Raw genomic sequence first — 23677 nt, 5'->3', positions numbered from 1 at the left:
AAAAATGAAGATGCTGGAATTGTTAAAAGTCTGTTTGTCCAGTTGCAAGGGCTAATTCATTTTTCAGTGATAAACTGACCTGGATAGTGCCATAAACTGATCAGGGCCTTTTGTAGAGCCTTTTTTTTCCCCCATTGAACAAGAAAGATTGCAGACTGCTAACATAGCTTTGTTTACATGTTCAGTTCAGTCAGCTGATGGCCACTGCCCCAGGTGAAGCGAGACACAGATGATTTTTTCCCAGAAAGGGAATTTGTCCAGCCTCAAGCAGAGTTCCCTCGAGACACTATGGATAACGGCAGACAGCATTTACCTGAAAGTACATGGTTGCAAAATAAGATCGTCTCATTTTTCTTCACTGGCTTGGCCAAAAGTCAAGTTCATTCTTCAAATCCCTTTTTTTTTTAAAAAAAAAAAAAAAGTTCCCATGAGGAGTGATTAGCAATTCCTGTAGCCGTGTTGCGGTGATGGCGGTGTGATAGCGGTGCGAGCGCGCCAGCTCTGTCGTGGTCTAGACATGCAGGTACACATGATGTGCTCACACCCTGTCATCTGACAGGCCTTCAGGTAGCAGAGATGTGTATCATCTCCTCAATGAGTTTTAATAACAGGCGCTGAAGCTGTGAAGCACCAAGTGCTTCCTACCCACCCACTTCTTTGCCCTAAATCTCTCTGAATATCCGTTTCTTTGGTAGGTTAAGATATATTTTAATTCTCTTCTTTTTTATACATGCACAGTTCAGTTATTTTAACTGCAAAGCTGTGTCTCAGAAACCAAGAATAGTAAAAACTATAAAGTTAATTTAAGATCAACCAGTTGCAAGCAACTCTTCAGCATTTCAGATGGACTCATTTTCAGACATGGTCAGCTACAGCTGGGAGAGGTGGAGAAGTCAGCTCAGTTTTCAGATGATCTGTTCAGTCCTCCTCATACTTGGCTTTTTTATTCTTCTCATCACTCCTTTTACATCTCTGTACCTCCTACCTCTTTCTTCCCTTCTTATACAGCTTTCTCCTCTCCTCTTTTCTTGCTAAAGCTGTTGGCTGTAGCCACAGCACAAGCAGATCCAAACATCTTCTGTGTCAGCCCTCCAGGAATGTGTACTCTAAGGCCCAAGAGCTGAGGCGGGAGAACATGAAGGGCTGGAGCATCACAGTACAGCCACCTTTTAGTCATTACCCCAGCCCTGGTGGGTTTGGATTCCTCTAACCACAGGCCTGATCCTCAGTGCCCTTGAAGTCTATTTACAACACGCTTAATAACTTCCACCAGCTGGCCCTTATTGAGAGTGTCACTCAATATTTATGTAACAATTTCATGTATCAAATAACATGGCAAAAAACTCCACCCTAACCAACTTCATTGTTTTTAGGGTGATAAATTTTTGGTTTTAATTTACAGGCATTTGTTGTCAGCAGTTTTCTTCTGGAGGTTCTCAAAACCCTGTTGGGAATGAGCATTCAAACCTCCTTTCTCCCCAGCAGAATTTGTATCAGGCCCCCAGTGCTGCAACACAGTGTTTGAAGGGCACTTTTCACTCCTAGGATCAACAACCTGGAAACAAAGGAGTGCAATTAAAGTTAATGTCCCACAGGGTTTAAAAAAATAATTGTGAATGGCTTTGAAACCTGACATTTCAACTGGGAATGTAGTTGATTTAATAACAACAAAAAAGCAACAATCACATGAGGACGCTGCAGTCATATGGATTTTTTTGCATAGTCAGTCACAGCTTTGACTTTGGTTTATGCTCCCTCTCCTTTCTGCCAGATAATGAGGGCTTAGTTTAAACAAGCCTGGTATCCCTGAGGCTATTGCCTTCACCTTTTTCCTTGGCTGGCAGGAGGAGGGAGAGTTGGCTCCAGCCAGGAGGGTGCTGAAGCACGGAGTCTACATATGCAAGATGTACAGGACTGGACATCAGAGCCTGCATTACTGAGAGAGAGAAACGCTGGCTGAGGTGCTCTGGGTAGTGACAATAACTTACACAGCTAATAGAAAATGCTAGAGAAATGGAAGGAACTAAGAACAAATTAAAAAAAAAAAAAAAAGAGTCACAGTTCTAAAATCTCCTTCCATTGGGCAATCTCTTCATCCTGTTGAAAGTACCTCGGACTTACAGACTTTCACCTGCCCTGCCCAAAATAAAAATGCTTTAGTGTTGCCCAACTTGCTGGTTTTCTGGCTGGCTAGTGTCTGACTTGCCAGTGCTATACTTTGGGATCACTGAAAGCACTACTGAACTCCTGTCTTGAGGACTATACTTGATTCTATGCCACATCATCTCACCAAAGCTTGTTCTTTGCTGCAAAGACAAGCAAGAAACTTCATGAGGCTGCCGGAGCTGCAACAAAATTCAGCTGCTGCACTGCCCGCAGAAGAACACCTGGGCTGGTGAAGCATGTTGAACCTGAATTTGAACCACTAAGTGCAAGTGTTTGCCAATCTGCCTGTATTACCCAACTGCTCATGAGCCGTTGGTTATACCTCATTATTAGGTTGGGCAGCAAAGATTATTTTTCATTTATCTCTACACACCATGAAGTATATGCAATGAAGTACTTGTCTGTGTGTAGGTCATGGGAACTTGTGAGCTAGATATTGACTGGCCATCACTGCATATAGTCTGTGATCACACATCACATTGTGCAACTGTGGTTGGATGGTACCCGCACATGCCCACTAAATATTTAAATAACATTTTCCTTTACATTTGACTCTGATCAGGAGCCAAGTGCAGGGATGTGTTAGAATTGGCCAGTCTCCATTTAGTTTACAGTTGTTGCCCAGTATGTGAGAAGAGACACAAGGTTAAGTAATGATGGGTTCATCAAATGCAGTGAGCTGTTGCAGTAACACTTGCAAATCAGGCTGGGGCAAGAGTTAATTTGGATTTCTGGAAATAAATGTTTCTAATTTAAAAACAAATTAAATCCAAAAAATTGATCATAGTGTAAAACTAGTATGAAAATGCCTGCAAGGTAAGTGGTGTGGCTCTAAACAGGTCTCTCAGAAATCCCAGGGAATGCTGAAAGCAAAGAGAGTGAGTCATAAGCACATGAGCTGAGAGAAGCTGAAGACAAAATCATACATCTCTGCTTAATTCCATCACATGATGAGTCCTGGGGCCCTTCATTTAATCGGAAAGCAGAGCAGCAGCGAAACTTCATTCGCACTTCTCAGTGGGGACCGGAGGAGTTACCGTCTGCAGGCACCGGGCACTCTCTGCTCCTCGGCACACGCTGAGCTCAGCGCAGGGTCTCCGGCACCATGAGCGGCGTCCACCGCCACCTCGGATTCCTGCTCCTGGCTGAAGCAGTGCTGTGTGCTGCTGCCATACGTGAGTGTTTCCTTCACCCCGTCCTCCCTTCCTGCCTCTGTGGGTTCCACGTCTTAAGCCAGTGAGGTAAAAATGGCTTCTCCTTGCACACGCAGCGGTTGCTGGAGTTGTGCTTGGGAACTGGTGGGTGACAGCTTGCTCCACCTCAGGGTTGCCTGGCTCTGCGTAGAAATGCCACCCGAGCTGGAGGAATATGCAGAGAGCTGTGTAGTTATCTGTTTCCTGCGCTCCACAGGTACACAGAGCTGACTGCAGCTAAGCCTTGGCTCATTTCAACAGATTTCTAACCATACTTCCCCACCTCAACCATGACTAAAAAGGCAGATGCAGAATGGACTTCCCCCAGTATGCTCCGCTGAGCTGTGGCTGGGAGAGGCCAGGTCAGAGGCAGTGCTCCCCACCGGGACACCCAGACCTGTGGATCCCCAGCCCCAGGAAGCCCAGTCAAGGAATTAGATACCCAAGCCATGGTGGGCAGGCACTGGGCTGGTCCTCTGCTTCTTTCCAGGCTCCCAGCTCAACTCAAGTCTTAGGTTGACTCACTGAGCTCAGCGCTGGGAATCCAGAAATGGGATTTTAGGCTCAAATTCCAGAATACATAGTAAAGAAACTGAAGACCTTAAAAGCTGAGGTCCAGCTGAGCATCCATCTAGCCTTGGACTTGTCTCCAGTGGGAAACAGATGTATAACTGGGCCAGTGTAGACTGGTATTTACTCAGGACACTTTCTCACCTCTGATGATTTATAGCACCAGAACTGCCTCTGTCAGATGCAGAGTCATTGTACTTAACAGTTCTTACTGAACATTTCTTCCATCAGTTCAGGCACTTGGGTTTTGATTGCAACTCGTGTAAATTTTTGGCACACACATCTCCTGCCAGCAAGAAATTTCACACCTTAACTGTACCTTACATGAAGAAATCTTTTACGTGCTTAAAACCTGTAACCTGCTGGTGTCATTTGATTCTCCTTAACTTTTGCACTTTCAGAAACAGTGACAAATTGCTTGTTCCTTCATGCTGTTCATGATTCTGTTTTTATATTCTCCTCTGTCACCTCCTCTGCAGGCTCAAGACAGAGTCTATTTAGCTATTCCTCATATGGAAACAATTCTATCCCTTTTTAGCATCCTCACCACCTTTCTTTGTATTTTTTCAGTTCTCTTATACCTGCTTGAGCTGCAGAAAACATTAACAGCATGCAGTATTCAAGACATGAACACACATGGAATTATACAATGCTGTAATAACATTTGCATCTTCGTTCTCTATCTAGCCTTTTCCTCAATTTTCAACTACTAGTGAGCACTATATTTAAAACTGTGAAGTTAGAAGATCTCATTTCTGAGTGGCGATAGCTAGTTTAGAGCCCCTCATTCTGTAAGTAAAGTTAGATTTAACTATGCTGAATTTCATACAGTTTTATTCTTGAGTCCTTGAGTCTCATACAGTCCTCCCCTCTACTACTTTAAGAAACTGCCTTCAGCAGATTAAAGCACTTATTTTCCAGATTATGAACATTTCCAACTATTTCAACAATTGAGAAAACTGGCCACTATATTCTTAACTGTATATCCTAACCAATTATTTATTTGTTTGAAATCCTTTGTTCCTATCCCACAGTAACTCAGTGCCTTTAGTAAGGGACTTCATCCAATGCTGTCTGGAACTCAAGCAGACTGTAACCACCAGGTCAGCCTTGTTCCCATGCTCTCTGGCTCCCTCAGCAAAATATATTTGTGAGGAATGCACTCCTTTTACGGCGTATCATATTAATCCACTGTATCAGATAATTCTGTTCTTCATTGCTGTTTCTACCAGTTTGTCCCATCTGAGCCTCAAATTTTTTGTAATCCTCTAAATCTTCCCTGGAAGTGTTTTTAAAAACTGTCATCACATTTGCCAACTTTTGTTTCTCAGCCACTGAAGCAGTTTTAAGCAAGATTTTACATGCTACGGTTAATAGCTCATTTATTTCACTCTTGAATAACTTGAATATTTTTTGAGCCATCCTATCTAGACAACTTCTTAATTTTGTTGACTTGTTCTATAATTTTTTTGTTGTTGTTCAAACACTTCATTTTGAGGTAGATTTTCCATAATAGTAAAGAAAAATTCTAGCACAGAAACCTCTTAGGCTCCTCCTTTGTGAATGAAAATTTAAACTAATGTATTTGACCTTCATCCTTTATCTTTCTTGAATGCTTCTCTTGTATCTACATAATCTTTTGGCCCCACAGACTTTCTGGCAAGCTTTCCACTACTTTTGTATTTGGAGAAAAAGAAAAAAAAAAAAAAAAAAAAAAGACTAATTAGTAGTTTTTACGTTTTTGCAAGTTGTTCCTCAAATTCTTTTTTGTCCTGCTTTATTATGTTTCTATATGTAACTTGAGAGAGTTTACATTCTATTCTGCCTTCTTAGCTTGTCCATAACATCAGCCTTTTTACTTCTAATACACTTTAATCCTCTTTAGCTGGGTCATCTTTTTATCACTGTTCTAACACTGGCTTTCGTTCACTTGCCTGGCTAACACACTATCACAGGAAATGCTGAACTTCTTGTCTTTGCGACGTTTTTCACCAAAATGAAAACCAGGATGAGACAGATGAAAGTCGGATTATCAGATCTTTTCTCCTATGATCACATCACCAAAACTATTACAGTAATCATTTCCTTGGAGTGTAGTATTACTCTGTCAATTTTGAACTGGATTGCTCTCATTTTGGTTATGACCAACATCTGTTCTTGAGTGTTTTTCATTGTTAAAGCAGAAATACATTAAAGCTTTTTGTTCCTTTAAATTCAGCAACTGAAAATCTTCAGTTCCATGTGTTAGAGAAACTAGTGCTGAAGTCTTTGCTCATCTGAGCAAATCTTTGTCTTGTCCTGAAGCTTGTGAAATGTTTTATATTTGATTGAAATAAACAAAGCACATTAGGGAGGCACAGAAATGCCTAAGGAGCTTGTGATTTAGAAGCAGTGACCACAGTTGTTACCAAAGCTGGACAAGAAAATGACTTCTGAATTCAAGGGCTGTTATTGAAAATTCAAAATTAAAAGCATTATAAAATCAAAAATGCTCCAGCTCTTTTTTATGAATTGAGCATTTGGGAAAAAAACAGTAATTTTGATCTGACAAAATCAAAACACTTTTATTTATTAAATAATTTTTAGATAAAATCAAAAAGAATGGGAAAAAGAAATTAGGAAAAATCCCTAGCCACTTACTTTCAAATAAGATGACACATTAATTTCTTTCAATAAAATGTAATTGAACTTGATAAGCCTTTGTGAGATACTTTTATAGTTGCTAATCTGTTTTTTTTTCCTGAGAAAAATTTCTGAAGGACAACATTACCCAACTCTTCTTCTGACCAAGACTGAAAACAATACGACGTGCTACAAGCCATTAAGTAAATACCCATTATGATGGGATGCTTTGCTTACATCAAAATATATTAAAACCACAGGAAAGACTTGATTCAAGTGATTTAAGTGAGACTGTGGGGAGTTCCTGTAGGGCAAAAGACCATGGGAGAATATGCCTCTGAGTGCAAAATCTGTTATTTTCCTCAAACCTTTCAGTCCTCAAGAGTCAAAAGACTGGGGAGAGCGCTACCAGCATCAGTTTGGAGTGACCACTGAGATGGGGCTGGCCACGGGATGTCCTTCCTTCCCAGCAGCAATCTCACTGGGCAATAAAAGATCAAAAGAAAGCAGCTCCTGCCTCTTCTTCAGTGCTGTTTCTCTGGTTCTCCCTTGCAGTAACATTAGGAGTTACACACCCATAAAGACTGTGCTTAGACTGGCTACACCTGCTCTGTGCCTTTTCCAAAACCCAGAGGAATTCCAACACAGCCAGTTACGTTACAGCACACAGGGCCATTCCTGCCCTTCTTACAGGTCTCTGCATATTCCTTAAAATAATTCAGCTCTTGATGCACTTTGGTGTAAATCTCAGAAGCATTCACAATCAGCTACCTTTAAAATAAAGCCATGAAAAGCAGAAGAAATCCTGACTCCCTTGATGTTGTGACACGCCCAGCAGTTACCTGATTAGTATGACAGAGCTGTTTAAAGCCCCCAGGCTTTCATGGAACTCTGCCTGTGAGCCTACTTCCGAACATATTTTTATGGCATCCTCCAGTGGTTGACGTGTTCCTACAGGTTACTTGGATATTTACTTTGCTTTTCATTACGTGTTCTTTGTGACAGAAAGAGAGATCCTAGAAGGCCTGGGAAAAGTTTGAATCCATCATTTGTAGTAATACGAGAAGAAAGAGATTATTAAAGTTATTTAATATCTGAGCCATTTTAAAATAATAGGCATAAAGTTAATATGTTCTATTATAAACACATTTAATTTACTATTGAGCTCTAAATTTCCTTTTCTGGAAATACCAACTTCTGTTACAATTGGTTCCACCCCTCCTACCCAAACCACCAGCCAGCTCACCAAAGAAGCTTCATTGGGTCAAAATTAATTCCTGACATAACTTCCACCAGAGCACAACTCAGGCACAGACTGAATTTATCCTGCAAGCCTTTTACTCATAGATTTATTACCAGGCAAGCACAAAGCAGTCAGTAATCAAGCAACCTCTGTACAACTAGCCTGATTGTTGCAGGGTTATGTCCATTCATACAAACAATTGCTTTGATATGGTCAAAATCTTGTAAACCTTTTTATTCTTTCTCTGGAAAGCTTGCAATAGTGCAAGTAGAAAAATGTCAGTCTGACAGTGGTGGAATTGTCTTTATGTTGGTTATAGTCGATACAAGTGTTTCTAGCTGCAATGATAAAATGCCATAACTTTCTACTGGTGAAGAGTTTTCTAATCAGTACAAGAATATGGTCAGAATAAGAACACTGTTCAGCAAAAAAGCAACGTCTTTATAGGGTGGTAGGGAAAATGCTATTACCTTGCATGTTTGTTTTTCTCTCTAGGGTTTCAAGATGTGCTAAGCCAGGGAAGAACTTCCCCTGTCACATCCTACAAGAAGTTACAAGGCTGGTCTAGTGATCAAAATAAATGGAATGAAAAGCTTTACCCTTTCTGGGAAGAAGGAGACCCCAGATGGAAGGACTGCTGGAAAGGTGATTGTATATATGCATTTCAAAGACACTGAGAAAATGCACCTCATTGAAGAGTGCAGGTGCTATGGTGCTTTTCCAAAGGTGCAATATCCACCACTGCTGCAAGGAATAGCAAATTAGAGATGATTGGCTCTGATACCATTCCCAGTGCATTATCTGAGGAAGCAGAACAGTGAGTTTTACAGTAAATACTTCCCCATGACTCACATTTTCAGACATTAATACTTATTAAGAAGTATTGATGACCAGGGCTTTGGGACAATCTATTATTTGAAGCACGCCCTAGAGGACAGGGAGCTTCAACTGCTACCTCAGTAAGGCATTGTGGGCTTTAGTTTGACAACTTTCAGTGAAGACCCTGTTTATAATCACCCGGTCTGAGCTGTGGTCTAAAGGCTGTATCCCTGGGGAGAAACAAAAATATTCTCCTTTGGAACATATTGACCCCCATGGGTAAAAAACCATATTCTTAGCTCTAAGAAGGAAATGAACGACAGACCAGTAGTAAGTGATGTGCAGGGATATGATGAGTCCCTCTGATTGCCCTAAGTTGAGGTTTTGGTAAAAGTGCAAGTGACTTAGGAGCACAAAACCTCTTGGAAACAGAGGAATCGATAAAGCACTTCGAATGCAAATAGTGCACAGTTGAAGGCAGCTGCTGCTCTGATGCACCTCTTCAGTGAAGACCAATTTTCTTTTCTACAGGCGGAAGGGTGACAGCCAAATTGGGCACTGATAGCCCAGCACTGGTAGGATCCAACGTGACCTTTGTTGTGACTCTCCAGTTTCCCAAGTGCCAGGAAGAAGATAATGATGGCAACATAATATACAAGAGAAACTGCACACACGGTAGGTAATGGCAATCTGCCTGCAGTGCACACACGCCTGACTTTGGTGCTGGTGTGAACACGCCATGAATCTTTGAAAACACCAGAGGCACACCCTATGAACAACAGCCACGCTGCTTCTAACTGACAACTACGCTCATGTCTAACCTGTGCCCCACTAGTTTCTTTCCTCAGAAGATCACTGTGGTATTTTTATGGTTCTGCACCTGCTATATATAATGACCAGGTAATTTAAGATTTGCCTTCACTATAAACAGTAACATTAATTTGGCTTCCTAACAAAACTGTTACCGCTTTTCAGCTCAGTCACAAGGTCACACAGTCACACTGTTTTCTTCCAAATTTATAAAGCTATCAATTTACAAAATTGAGATTTTTCTTTTTTCAATTAGGAATTGTAGAACTCACTATCATCTGCATCTTGAAAAACCCTCAAGAAAGAGTAAATCTCACATTCCCACATTTTAAGAATTAAAAACAAACACAAAAATGAATAATTCAAAAATCGAGCAATCTTTTCATCAGAGAATCACTTTTTTTCATCTTTTTCATCCTACTTACTGTTATAGAGGAAAAAACCTATCCTAAATCCAATGTTTGAAGCTGCTGGATCTCGAGTGAAGAGTGAAACAGGCTGTTGTACCTTTCTTCCTCTGAATTCATAAATGTTCAACAAATTTTTTTTACTGCTCAAAGTAATTTTCATTTCAAGGCATGTCAGCAAAATTTTTATCAGCCCGAGTTCTATTTTTTGACTGTCTAATATTTTGTTAACTGCTGATATCCATTCTCTACTTAATATCTGTTGTGCTGTTTGGGGAAGGAAACTGTCTTTTTATTATTCAGAAAGGAACTGAAATTCACGTCTAAGTTATTTAAAGGTACCATAGAAAACTTTTCTGACAAAACAAAGTCATTTCTTCACAGTGCTTCCACAGCTGCTGTTTCTACTTAAAATTTTAGATTCTGCTTGCCAAATGTTCAGGCAGCCCCAACAACTCCAGTGAAACAGCAGCATCCTTTGTAGTTGACAGCAAGTTCTGGGCAAGTAATTTTAAATTGTGTCTGGCCCATGAGACAGTAATATTTTTTAAGCATCTAAATAAAACAATGCCAAGAGAGAACAATTTGGTGTTTACATTACAAACCAAACAAAGCACAATCTTAGAAAAAACTAATGTCAGTCTAAAAATACCCTATTTAACCTGTTGTTTAAGTGCAATAACCTGGGGTGTCGGCCTCTTGTTTCCTGACTTTCTGCACATTTCTCAGTTGACTGGCAACATGTCCTATTTCTACACTTAGATCCTCCAGCTTCCCAGGATCAGCAAGTCTATGTCTACAACTGGACTGAATGGATCGACAACTGTGGCTGGGAAAACTGCACAAGCAACCACAGCCATAATGTGTTCCCAGATGGGAGACCTTTCCCTCATTATCCTGGCTGGAGGAGAAGGAACTTTGTCTATGTGTTTCACACATTCGGTTAGTACCACAACACATCCCTTAGTTTGCCTGACACTGCAAAGCTTATATTCACTCTGCACACTAACTCATTTGTCGAGTATGTTTTATTAGAAGCCCTTTATACAGGATTCCATGCTTTTGAGTGGAGATACCAAATTCATTCCCTGCTTTCCACAGAGGCCATCAGCTGCTCAGTGTGGAAATCATGGATTACCAGCAGATTCTCTTTAAATCTGCATTCACAGTACTACCACTGAAGAGAAATACCTTCCTTTCAGTAGTAGTCAAGATGCTTTTAAGGAAAACAGAGGGTCTGAGCAGGTCAGTCAGATGATTTGTTGACTGCTCACTTCAGATACTGAAATTTAAGAGAGACCATAGTGCTGTATATATTCAGATCCATTTAACAGTGCAGCACTTCTTGCCCTCTGGGGATGTGAAAACTGCCACTGACTGTGTGGTACTGATCTGGTCACAGATGCTGATTTTCAGTGTTTCCAGCTCCTGAGTATGTAAACAGTTGAGCTATCCCTGACATTGGCTACATACCAAATCTCAGTATCCTACATTAGCTTGGCTAAATCAGTATTATCATCAGCATAAGCAAATGTATATAAAGGGCTCTAGGGTATGAAGCAAGAGGTATTACATCTTCTTGCTGCATTGAAAGCGTACAAACACAAGATCACTTACAATGCCTAAGAGGTAACACCATCCACTACATAATCCTAATGAGTTAATGTCATGTAATCGCTTTGGAAAGATGTAGGTGCCTTAGCAAATTTTCCTTAGATTAGTGACAATTGGGACACCTTTCCGATACCTTTGAAAAAACACAGAAACAATGGGAGTAAATACATTGTCAAAGTATTCAGTCCTCCAAAAACACTGCCAGCCAGATAACTGGAAGACAATTCTAAACTATTCTTTTTGATTTAGACAATCCAAGATTCACAGAGATACTGCTTCTCTTAAAACAACTTGTAGCTAGGCTGAAGGGGAAAACATACTACAAGTTCACGTTGTGTTTCAGGTCAGTACTACCAAACAACTGGACGATCTTCAGCAAAATTTTCAGTCAACACAGCAAATATCACTCTTGGCAAAGAGGTGATGGCAGTAGCCATTTACAGGAGAGGGCACTCGGCTTACGTTCCAATTGCAAGAGCAAGAGCCGTTTATGTTGTAACAGGTGAGTGTGCTGGAGTAAACTGTAATAAAATACTGGGGGTATTTGTTGTTCAGGTATTAAAAGAATTCAGCACAAGAACCATCTGGCATGAAAAGAAGAGATTGGCCTGAGAAAGGTTTTAATTATGAATGTGGAATCTCTGGTAAATTGCCCTAAGTAGTGTAATTTACGTTTGTATCTAGCTCAGTTGTGACACCTCTACTTTGTAATGAAAAATGATTTATGAGAGTAAATGCAATCTTCCACAGATACCTGCGATTCCTCGTTTGTTCCCATACTTTTCTGGGTAACTGTTTCCATAAATCAAATTAAACACAAACCTGTGTTAATGATATTAATGTTTCACATTCTGACTGTTGCTGTTCAGAGTCTTTGAAGCTGTTTGTTGTCTGCAGCCAGGTATGTATGCTTTATTTATTTATTTATTTATTTATTTATTTATATCTTTTCCCCTCCAGACAAAATTCCAATATTTGTGAGTATGTTCCAAAAACATGACCGCAACATCTCAGACTCCATTTTTATCAAAGACTCACCGATCACATTTGACGTGAAGATCCATGATCCCAGCTACTATCTTAATAATTCAGCCATCTCCTACAAGTGGAACTTCGGAGATGGAAGTGGCTTATTTGTAGCCAGTAGTTCCACTACACCTCACACCTATACTCTGCAAGGAAACTTCACCCTGAATTTAACTGTCCAAGCCATTATACCTGTACCTTGCAGGCCAGTAACACCCACTCCATCACTGCCCACCTCAGCAGGTAAGAGTTTATCAAATAGCAGGGATACTAGGAGCTATGCTAAAACTCTAAATTCTGATATTTCAAGTTCCTAAGTTTATAAGTTTTACTGTCATCCATGAAAGAGCTGCAAGGTTCTGCAAACCCTCTATAAATTGGTTTAGAGACAGAATCAATACACATAAACTGTTCTATGATTCTACAGTAGGTATCACTTACACATTTAATACATTACACATACGGTTCTGCTACCACAGTGACAGCACACAGAGGTTTTCTGGTCAATAAGTGGTACATATAAATTTGGTTTTATACCCTCTACCACACTAGGTCAAGTGGTTTTAGATTTGCCTACTCATAGTCATCTTTTGAGGTAAGAAGTACATTTTAAGTGAGAAAGGTATTTCAGAACAATCTTATAACCAGTTCCTTTCTGGTTTGTATTAACTTCCACCCAAAATTAAATGAGATTGGACTGAACTAGGAAAAACTTACTTATATTCCAAAATATAGGATTTCCACATGGCATTAACCCAGAATGACTTTCCACTTTAAATTTATGCACTATCATATTTCAGAATGACTTTCATTATGTTCAGCACTGGTTTATCATCTCAGAGGGTTTTAAGGTTTGCAAAAGACCTGTAGTTTCAGCCTCGGTAGTTATAATACCAGTATTATTAAATTGTAAGTGTGGCTATATTTTTCAAATTTCAGAATTTTAACACGTGCTTTTATCAAAATGTTGAGTGAGAATGAAAAATGAAAGGAAAGATGTAATTTTTACCACTTCCCCTCTTCATTTTTCCACTAGCTGTAATGTAGAGCCGTGGGAAAATACCTGCTTTTAAAGAGAGCATTTGAAACCATTTATTGGCCTTTGGATTTCTTCTATAATTGATTTGGGAATTTTAAAGAAGTGTTTAATTATATCAAACTTACAGTTTCACTTTTATTTCACAGAGATGGGTGACTAGCAAGGTGGCTTTTATAGTGAGGCTACCCAGGCCACTCCAGGGTTCTATAGTTGGGCATATGTGTTTTCTTCAAGACTTATTACCGTGATCCCATACAGAAACATACATGACTGCACAGCTGCAAACCAAAGTCACTAATGACCTATGTAATTAATGCAGTTGAAACATATGGCCATGTTCAGAGTACCTCTAAGCAGAACTTCTTCTAAAGCTGCGTATCTATTCTTTCTCCCACAACTCAACAGGAACAACTGGAGCATCTTCTAATTCAGACTCTTCTACCACTGTCGAGTCAATGGAAGATAATCCTGATGGAGGTTGCCATATTTACAGAAATGGATACTACACAACTGATATCTCTGTTGTAGGTAAGGACATGGATCAACACCTGAACAGAGGAATGGGGTTAATAATGTACAACAATGTATGGTAGAGATAACATTTATTTAGGCTCCCTTTTACCAAATAGGTGAGAGACACAGCAAGATCCTTCTCTTGGACCTAGCTGACATTTTTAAAGATTAACGTACAGAGAGATAACTGGATGACTTTGGTTTCTTTGCGTGCTCTGCCAGGACCTAGTGGCAGAGGCTATGGCCCCTTGGTTTCAGACATGTGAGGCTGGCCCGTGGTCTCGATGCCTGCTGATGGCTGTACCCGTGCTACGTGTGCTGTTTGCAGGCACCTGGGTTGGAAAATTGCTGGTGGGGATTTGCACAATATCACTGCTTTCCATATCATCAGCTATAGATTTTTCTATATCATCAGCTTCTGAACCTGCCACACCTGAAGCATACTGGCCTGCAGGGTCACACAAGGTTGAATTGGCCTTGGCAGATACAGAAGTCATGGGTAGTGGAACAGGGAAGTGATTTAGTTAAAAAAATAAATAAGTAAATAATGGAAAAATAAAGCACAGCAGAAAAGAGCAGCCTCACAGGGAAAGCACTGGAAAAATTCTCAGCTTTCAAACCCTTCAAGATGAGTGAAAAGGGAAGGAGGAGGTTATGGAAAACAAGACCCGAACTGAGCATCAGCCAAAGACTCGAGGTTCTGTACACACAGACTTCAGAGCTTGTCATGTGTCCTATCATTGACACCTGTTTCCTCTCCCAGAGGGAATCCTTGAGGTAAACATTATTCAGATGATGAGCATCCAGATGACAGAAAGTCAAGCTGAAAACTCACTGGTTGACTTTGTTGTTACCTGCCAAGGGAGGTAAGTGTGTGAATGGAACTGTCAATCTTCCCTCTTTAAAAATAATCAGGTGCTGGAGCGCTGTCTGCACTTCGATGCAGCTGCATGAACAGAAGTAGGGAACTGCAGTGTTTCAATTTCTTGACTGGAACTAAAGATAATGCAAGTCTCATTTATAAACTATGACAACAGAGGCTCTTAGGACTCTTAGAAACAAATGTCAAGCCTCAGAAAAAAATAAGAGAACTAGATAGTGGGGAGAAACAATCCTATGTTTTCCTGGCCAAGACAAGATTTCAGCACTTAGTGTAAAATGGGAAGCAGTTTACTGAAATTGGAAGGAAATCCTTTCTTTTTGGCTATTATTTTTTGACACTTAGAGTAAATGGGTGTGTCCAAGCAATTTATTGGATAGGAAAACATTGCACTAATACTCCTAGCTCATAGAAAGGGATTAGAGTTGAGAGGACCGAGAAGTACAAGAATTGTTTTGGTAATGCAACTGGAGAACAATTAACCTCTCTTAAGTTAGCGTTTACTTTTTCACCACATGATACTACATATAAGAATCTGCATTCTTTTCTTAATGATGAGTATTAAAGGTAATATCTGTAATAAAGGACTTCATATAAGCCGATTTGAGGCAGGTAATTCTATGATCACCATAAAATGTTAAATGATATGTAAAACAAGCAGGTAATTTAATAGATTGTATATATGCATTGTATATACATGTATGTATATATAAAATGTATAGGTATGTATTAAAAAATCCATATAACATATTAATAAAACACTCTTAAATTACTATAGTGACATGATTTCAGTAAACAGGCACAGCATAAAACTGGGGCATCAGTGCAATGTGTCTATGAACTGGGCTACCAGGACTCCATAGATGCAATGTGTTCTCTCTTCCCATCCCAGCCTCCCCACAGATGTCTGCACAGTAGTTTCTGATCCCACGTGCCAGGTGTCCAAGAGTGTGGTATGTGACCCCATCACCGTCACCGATGAATGCTTACTCACCATCAGGAGAGCTTTTGAGGAACCTGGAACATACTGTATAAACATCACCCTGGGGGATGACACAAGTCAAGCCCTTGCTAGTGCCCTGATTTCTGTAAATGGAGGTGAGTCCACACAGAGCAGATGCGGATTGTCTGTGAATAGCTTCTCTCTGTGGTCATTCCCCTGCAGGCAAGAAGAGCACAGGAATTTATATGGGTTTTTTATTATGCCTGGAGACCTCAGCTGAGACTGTGCCAGCCTGTGTGAGAGTCCATGCAAAGATAAAGAGTTTTTTTTTCCCTACGGGAATTTTAGATCTTAGGACTTGGTTTGATTTATGTTTACGATCCAATGAGTACAGTAATTATACAAACCCTTCAGTACCACAGAATATTAACAGTTCTTAAGCCATAATGTATTTTTCCACAGAATAACTCTTGGGCAGAAAAGCAGGTGGGGGCCACAACAGCCAGCCTGTTCCACACATGGAGAAACAGGAGAAAGAGAGGAGTTCAGCTCACTTTAGGCAGAATCAAAGTCTGCAGCTGAGCTGGCTGCCCTGGGCCCTCTTTGTAGCCCATTGACCTTGACCAGGTTTCTATTTCTACATGAGGATAAGATGAATCAGGTTCTGGAAAGATCTGCATAACATGCATTGATCACAGAGTCTGCCCAAGGTGACTATTTCAGAACAGGAGGTTTACTTTTGGTTGGATGAGTATCACTGTGTCTTGATCATGGTTATCCAAGCAGTCTTTGACTGCACCAGGTATTAGACTCAGGCAGAAGTCTAAATGATCATGCTGTCTCTCTGAGCCTGTACTGAGCTCCCTAGTGACTCCTCTGAACTCTTTAATTACTATCAGCCAAGCAACTGACCCTTTGTGGTCATTTGCCATAATATATTTGGCTGTATTTATTTAATCTAGGAATAGATTTAGCTGCACTGAAATCAGTTCATGATGACTACGGCACAATGCCTGACCTGTAAGTGCTTTCCAGTTCCTAAAGATGAAAATAAGCATGCAGTAGTTTTCAAAACTGTATTCACAGAGGCTAACTTCAGCCCAACAAGGCTGGTCTCCTAGGTTTCCTCCAGAGGACAAGTGTACATTGTACTTTGGGGCTTCCGCTATAATCAAAGCGGAATTAGGATCTAAGAGAGGTTGCTGCTTTGAGTCACCTTCTGGAGGAGCCCATTTAACATTTGCAAACATTTCCTATGTGCCACAATTTTCCACTCATTTCAAGAGAAAGCAAGTATTTATTAATTTCTGAAAATCCCATTATTTGATGCCTAGCATCTAGCCCTTGAAATTTGTCTGGACTGTGCCTTGTCTATGTAGGCATTGCACAAAACATCTGCTCTTAACTTGCTTAAACTGCTGTTGAATGGGCTGCAGTCCTATGATTAAGACCCATCCCATCAGTATGTGTTGCTTTGCTAACTAGTCCAAGGACCTACCTTATTCATAAAATAAGGTTAAAGCACTAGTCTCAGCAAAAATATTGTGTAAACTGGGAATGAGGTCAAGCCTTCACAAACAACTGTATCAACAAACATAAATATATGAGGCACGTGTACCAAGTAAATGGTAAACCCTGATTTGATATCTCAATTTTCAGACAGCAATTATAAATTAATAACTGGAAAGGAAAGCCAACATGCACCTTTGGGTTACTTCATCGTATAAATACCTGTTGTTAATATGAGGACCAAGAATGTGTCTCAGTGTCAGTAAACTCAATAAAGGTACAGCCTGTGGACTGGAAAATTAAGGCATTTAACACAAATTTAAAAAAATACTTGTAATGATTTGGCTTATTCCATCCAATACGATGGAATTAGGAGTAGATGCGAGTGAAATGGTTGATGGCAAACCAGAAGGCAGATTTCAATGGCAGGCAGAGCCCAAAGTTAATTTCCCAGAATGAGCGTGTTAAAAAAGCAAGAGCCCTCAGCTCTTGGATAAGGCAAACAAGCCTAAATCCATCAAGCTCTCAGCCACACTCTACCATCTCAGCATGTGGGACTGCAACAAACAGTAACATTTAAGAAACTCCTTTTTTATCCCCCTGGACATCATGCCTAAGAGAAAGCTGAAGCTGATTCTAATGCTAAAGCTTATAAAGAGACTGCCTCTCTTATACTCTCAGTGTAAATGTTTCCCTAGCACAGCAATTGGCAAGGAATAAATTAGCCTCACCTCATGGGGTGCCAGCAAGACCCTGTCCCAATCCGATGTCGGGATCATTTAAATGTCCCGATCCAATGTCAGGGAAGGTTTCAATTTGATCCCAAGAGTGAGATTAAGACACAAGCGAGGTCAAATGCCATATACCCAGAACACCTTTTATTACAAAAGGAAAAAGTAATAAAGAGGATAGTGATATGATAGGATGGAATGAAAGATGGAAATCAAGCAAGGAGTCGGGATAGGGCAGCAAGAATATTCACCACCACGGGTCCTGCAGTGAGGCGACGGCAAGGCTGAGGAGGTCTCAGCTGCTTGTTCCAGCGGTGGTGCAGCCTGGTCAGGCGGTCGTCCTCTCTGTCTCTCTCCTTCTTTCCCTCCTGCCCTTGCCCGTGCAGGTCCTCCTTAAATACCCCTTTGAGGGCTGTAGTTTCCATAGCAATGGCACGTCTCTTTGAGCCCCTCAGCACTTGGGGTCGGGACATGTCCAGGCAGAACACCCCCGTGGGCAGGACGCTTTTGAAAGTCGGGGTTTCCAGAACCTGGTGCAAGCAATCTTTGAGACAAGTCTATAGTGCAGCTCCTCACAGATCCTCTGTTCCCTCCCACGCTGGAAGGGCAGCCATGTGTCTCAGGAGCATGAGAAAACTGGCAAATTCTCCGGTGGAACCAAGAATTAAACCAATTGGGATGTGAAAGCATGACCTCCTGCCTGTCACTGACCTCCAATGCTCAGCATATTAGAACTATTAAGTGTACTTCAATCTCTACAGCAATCAAGTAAAAATGTTTCCTTTAAAAAAATCTATTTCACTGTAAAAATGAAGCTAACTTTTAATCAAACTACTTTCTTAATTCTAGGATCATCATCAGGAACAACAGAAGGTGTCTTCATCTTCCTTGGTTTGTTGGCAGTGTTTGCCGCCATTGGGGCTTTTGTCCTTTATAAGTAAGTTGCTAGTTTCTAGGATTAAAAACAGTTCAACGAACTGTCAAAAATATTAGTTTAAATTAACAAAACCAACAACTTAAATTTGCATTAGCTGTATTTTTGTTTCTTTTTTATTGTTGTTCACAAATATTCTGGCAAATATTCAAGAAAATTAGATTACTGGCTTAAGCCACAAAACCACTGGAAAATATGCAAATGTTAGACTTTCATAGAAAATCACATTCTGTGCTCATAAGCAGAAACAGTAATACTAGAAGGCCTGAGAACTGCATGTAAACAGTAAGCAAACTCCATGATGAGATTTATATATGCAGTTAAACCCAACAAACAAATTAAATTTAGCTCTAAAACTCTTATAAGAAGTTTTTGCAAATAACTGACAAATCAAGAATTAATCATCAAAATCCTTCATGAAATAATTGTCACATAAATTTTTTGGGAAAAAGGTGCTGGGCATGCAGGAAAGTAGTTAACAGAAGCACACATTACTGCATTATTAGCTTGGATGTTTCTCATGAAACTTTAAGACTGCATCAAGACTCCCAAGTGAGTAGTATGCTCACCCTTTACAGTCAGGGGTGAGTAAGAAACACCTCCACAGAGCAACAGTACTCCACGAAGCAACGGAGCCTTCTCATTCACCAGGCCTTAGTGACCGCTACTGACCTATGCCTGTTAACCGTCAGATGGGACTGACGAGGGAAGGAGGAGGGAGAATAGAGGTTATGAACACATCATTAATTCTCTCATGCGCTGGTCACATGCTAAATGTGGACTTTCATTTCAATGTCTTTAAGCAACTAACTGTGCCCATTCCTTGCAGGAGATACAAGCAATACAAGCCTATTGAGAGAAGCGCAGGACAAGCAGAGAACCAGGAGGGACTAACTGCTTACTTCAGCAATTTCAAAGCAATTTTCTTCCCTAGCAGCACTGAGAGAAATCCTCTCCTGAAAAGCAAACCAGGCATTGTTTAAACCTTTAGTCTAACACAGACTATTAGATTATGTATAGAAATAATATCTGAACAGTACTTTGATGGGGTTTTCTTGTTATAAAAAAACAGGGGGGTAAGGTGAAAGCACATATAGATGAGATGGTAACTTTTGGGGGCTTGGTTGCAATTAGAAATATTAAAATAGACCTTTGTAGAAAACAATGAGTTAATTTGGAGCACTTGCTGTTCTTGCTTGTGATCTAGGATACACTCTCCTGAATAACTAACACCCCTCATCCCTTACCTGGGTTTTCTGACTTCTAGGTTAACTACCTGCAAAACTAATCAGATCCATAATCTGGAGGGGGGAAAAAAAGGTTAATTTTAAAATAATAATAATAATAAACCAACTTGTAAATACTTAGTCTTAAATAGACAGTCCAGTATAGCTGCTTACTGCCTTAGTAGGATTCATGCCTTTGCTAGAAAGAAAGACACAGGGGGCAGGCACATGTTATGTCTGTGGAATGAAACGTGCCATGGCCTATTCCCAGGCATTGGCACTGAACCACTGGTGATTTTACACTGCTCAGGAGGTCCTAGCACGGTCTTGCCCCAGGCAGACTAGCTCCCCGCCAAGTAAACCCCAGATTCTGGGAACCACCAGAAGCACTGTTCCCCACCGGCAGTTTGGCAGCAGCCACCCTGTTTTGCAGGGTTCAATAGCATGGATGCAGCTCACTACATGCCAGTTGGCCTCGGGGCCAGAAAACAGGGCTGGACTCATTTAAATTCCTCCTGGACATGGCTACCAGTGCACCAGTCTCACTATAAACTAGACCACAGACACCCAAGCAACAAGATGAGGCCCATCTGCTTGGCTCTCCCTGCTGAAACTTTTACTCCGAGTCCCATGTAAAATCCTTAGATGCAATTACTGATGCTGATTTTGTCTCTGTTGTTTCTGTTGGTCTTGAGACCCTGGACTGGCACCACCACTCCCCAGAGGGCAGGTATGTGCTCCATGTACAAGGGTCAACAGAGCAAGGGTTCTAGCAGGAAGGGGTAGCATTCAACTCCTTTTTCCCCTTCTCTTTTAATTCCTTTCTCTCCTGCTGTTAAGACACATTAATTTCTGCTTGCTCCTCCATCCCTCTGTCGTTGGCCACTTAAATAAATGAAAACCCCAATATAAAGCACTATGCTCCAGTTTCTGCTTTTGCACGATGCAGCTTAGAAAGTGTAAACTTCTGCAAAATCAATGTGCCTTCACTTGTTCACCCTAGCTGCAATTCTGTGTTAAAAAAAAACTCACATTGAGGCCTTTCCCAAGTGATCTGGTCTTCTAGCCATACATGCTCATCATCCTGCACCGCAGTATTTCACAGGGCAAGACCAGAAGTAAACTGCTAAAGGCTGGATTACTGGGTGATGGGAAAAGGAGAGCATCTTATTTGTAGAAGGGAAGAGGTCACTAAAAATGTCCACTGAGATGAGAAAACAGACCAAAAATGCTTTAAATAGTTCATTTTCCATAATAGCCTCGCTGTTAATATTAAGGGTTATAATCAAAATAAAATTAACTTTCAGTTGGAGGCTGGGCAAATGATTTTACACAATCCATTTCTAAACACTGAATTCTTTGAAGATCTATATTTCAATATAATTAGCCTATCTGCTGTGTCTTAGAACATCTCTGATACATATTGTCCCCGGTTCCTGAGGTGATATATAAGCACAAACATGTTTTCCTGTATCTTAGCAGACCTGTCAAGTGCTTATCATTTGTAATCTGAATCTAGTCTTTACTACCGCTTCCCCCATATGCACAGACACCTTTAAATGATATAAAAAATGCAGATTCCAACATACCTGTGACATTAGTTCTTTAGTTCTAAAATTCAACAGCCTCTTTTCTCCTTTTGTTTCCAAATTATTTTAATTCTTTTGTGGCTATTTTAGTTATATTATTAAAAGCACCATATTAGCCATTGTTCTGTCTTCCTTTATAGGTAATACCCTATTGTCTAACCACAACTGGGCATCTAAAACTATTCTCTGACTTAAACTGAAAACACATTTCCTGCAAAAATTACTGCCTGAATGTTACGTCCTCTGTTACCAGTCAGACTGCTGACAGGAAGGACTGTAATTTGTATTTGTTGCTCTAGCTTGAGGCAGGACAGGGTTTTTAGTTGAAAGCTTAAGATGACCTGTAAAATGGAATGAAAAAATTAGATCTGTCACAGCTATCAAGCTCAGGATCAGTGATGATTCATGCTACCACTGACCTAGGCTATATGCAGAAAGCATCTTCCTTCAGCCAAACACTGCATGTTAGGAGCTCAGAGACATCTTAAGTTCTTGTATAGAAAACAGCTTTCAGGCGTACTTCAAGAACTTTTATTCTTTAACCTAAGAATACAAAAGAGCTTGCACTATCTTCCTTTAAATGTTATGTCAGAATATTAAATTTTTATCATCTGATTTTGCCTCTTCAGCTGTAACTTCCATTTCATAAATTTTTACTTTTATACAATGGAATCTAACTGCTGCATTGACCAATAAACCATCTAATGATTTTAAAGAGTATATTTCCTTTGTCTCAGAGATACTGTCAGATAAACAACTTGATGAGTTGCCTGGTCAAGAGTATCTACCACCAGAAAACATAAGCAGATTTGCCTTAATCTTAGTTCACTCATGCACATGTAGTACTACCACTGGTTACGTAGCTGTTTTTGCAGTCTCCCTTCAAGTGTACTCGGAGCAACGGCACCATGAACCAGAGAAGCAAGGAGACTTTCTTAGCAACTAGACGAGAGCTGAGGAACCCAATTTCAGAACAATCAGGATACAAATGAACTTCAAGTCCTTCAAAGGTGAGAACAGCTGACAAACAACAGATTTGTAAATGTCAGCAAATGTTACAAGACAGGTTTCAGGCATTCCCTTTGGAGAAATAACATCAAAGAACGACATGAACCGTAAATGTACACCATCTTTAGAAATAACATCTTTTCAAACATGTGATCAAGAGAAACTGAAACATCAGTTGGGTAATGGGTTTGTTAAAAATGACTTAAAAAAAATGAAGTATTATTTCAAACCACTTGTTTTGTTCACCGCCCCCTTTTCTCCTTGAACACTTTTAATAGCACACAATTAAGAGACTTAACAGATGTAGCATTTTTTTCTTACTAAAAGTATTTCTGAGCTGAAACTAAGGCTAAAAACCACAAGCCCCCAAAAGGAATTTGAAGAATCAAACTAAACTTTGCAAGAGACATCCAGACACTGTGGCCTATAACTGACCAGCTCCAGCCTTCTACAGCATTGTCGAATTTCCTTTAAAGCAAAAGCTTTTATCACTACAGGTATTTATAATTCACAAGATTCTACCTTTTAAGTCTTAATCACATTGTTTTACCATCAGACTCGGTGAGGGAGGGAAGAACAGTCGGAACAGCGATTTTTTTTATTTTACTGTCAGTGTAAAGGCCAACAATCTCCAGGGGAAGGGGGCGGAGGGACCCCCGTCGCACCCACCCTGAATACAAACGCTCGAACGTGCGGAGGTCGCGGCTTTTTAACCCGCCAGCTTTCTCCGCAGCAAAACAAGCACAGCAAGGCACTGGCCTGCGCCCGTTAACGCTCTGTGGGAACTCCACGAACGCAAAATACACTTCCCCGAGAAAAACAGAGTCAAACCAGC

General features: G+C 40.4%; 1 protein-coding gene across 1 annotated transcript; it reads left to right on the top strand.

Annotated features, from left to right (window-relative positions):
• Positions 1-3271: 3271 nt before the first annotated feature.
• Positions 3272-20346, top strand: GPNMB (glycoprotein nmb). Its single transcript, XM_010171713.1, has 11 exons — positions 3272-3341; positions 8290-8439; positions 9145-9288; positions 10593-10772; positions 11788-11946; positions 12405-12713; positions 13915-14037; positions 14786-14888; positions 15795-16000; positions 18935-19022; positions 19849-20346. Exons 1-11 carry the CDS (start codon positions 3272-3274, stop codon positions 20000-20002), a joined length of 1686 nt encoding a protein of 561 aa, XP_010170015.1. The 3' UTR covers positions 20003-20346.
• Positions 20347-23677: the final 3331 nt, after the last annotated feature.

The sequence above is a fragment of the Antrostomus carolinensis genome, unplaced genomic scaffold (genome assembly GCF_000700745.2).
Source record: "Antrostomus carolinensis isolate BGI_N321 unplaced genomic scaffold, ASM70074v2 scaffold17027, whole genome shotgun sequence".
NCBI classification, from domain to species: Eukaryota; Metazoa; Chordata; class Aves; order Caprimulgiformes; family Caprimulgidae; genus Antrostomus; species Antrostomus carolinensis.
The sequence above is the reverse complement of the archived record's forward strand: the minus strand, read 5'-3'. Positions and strand labels throughout refer to the sequence as shown.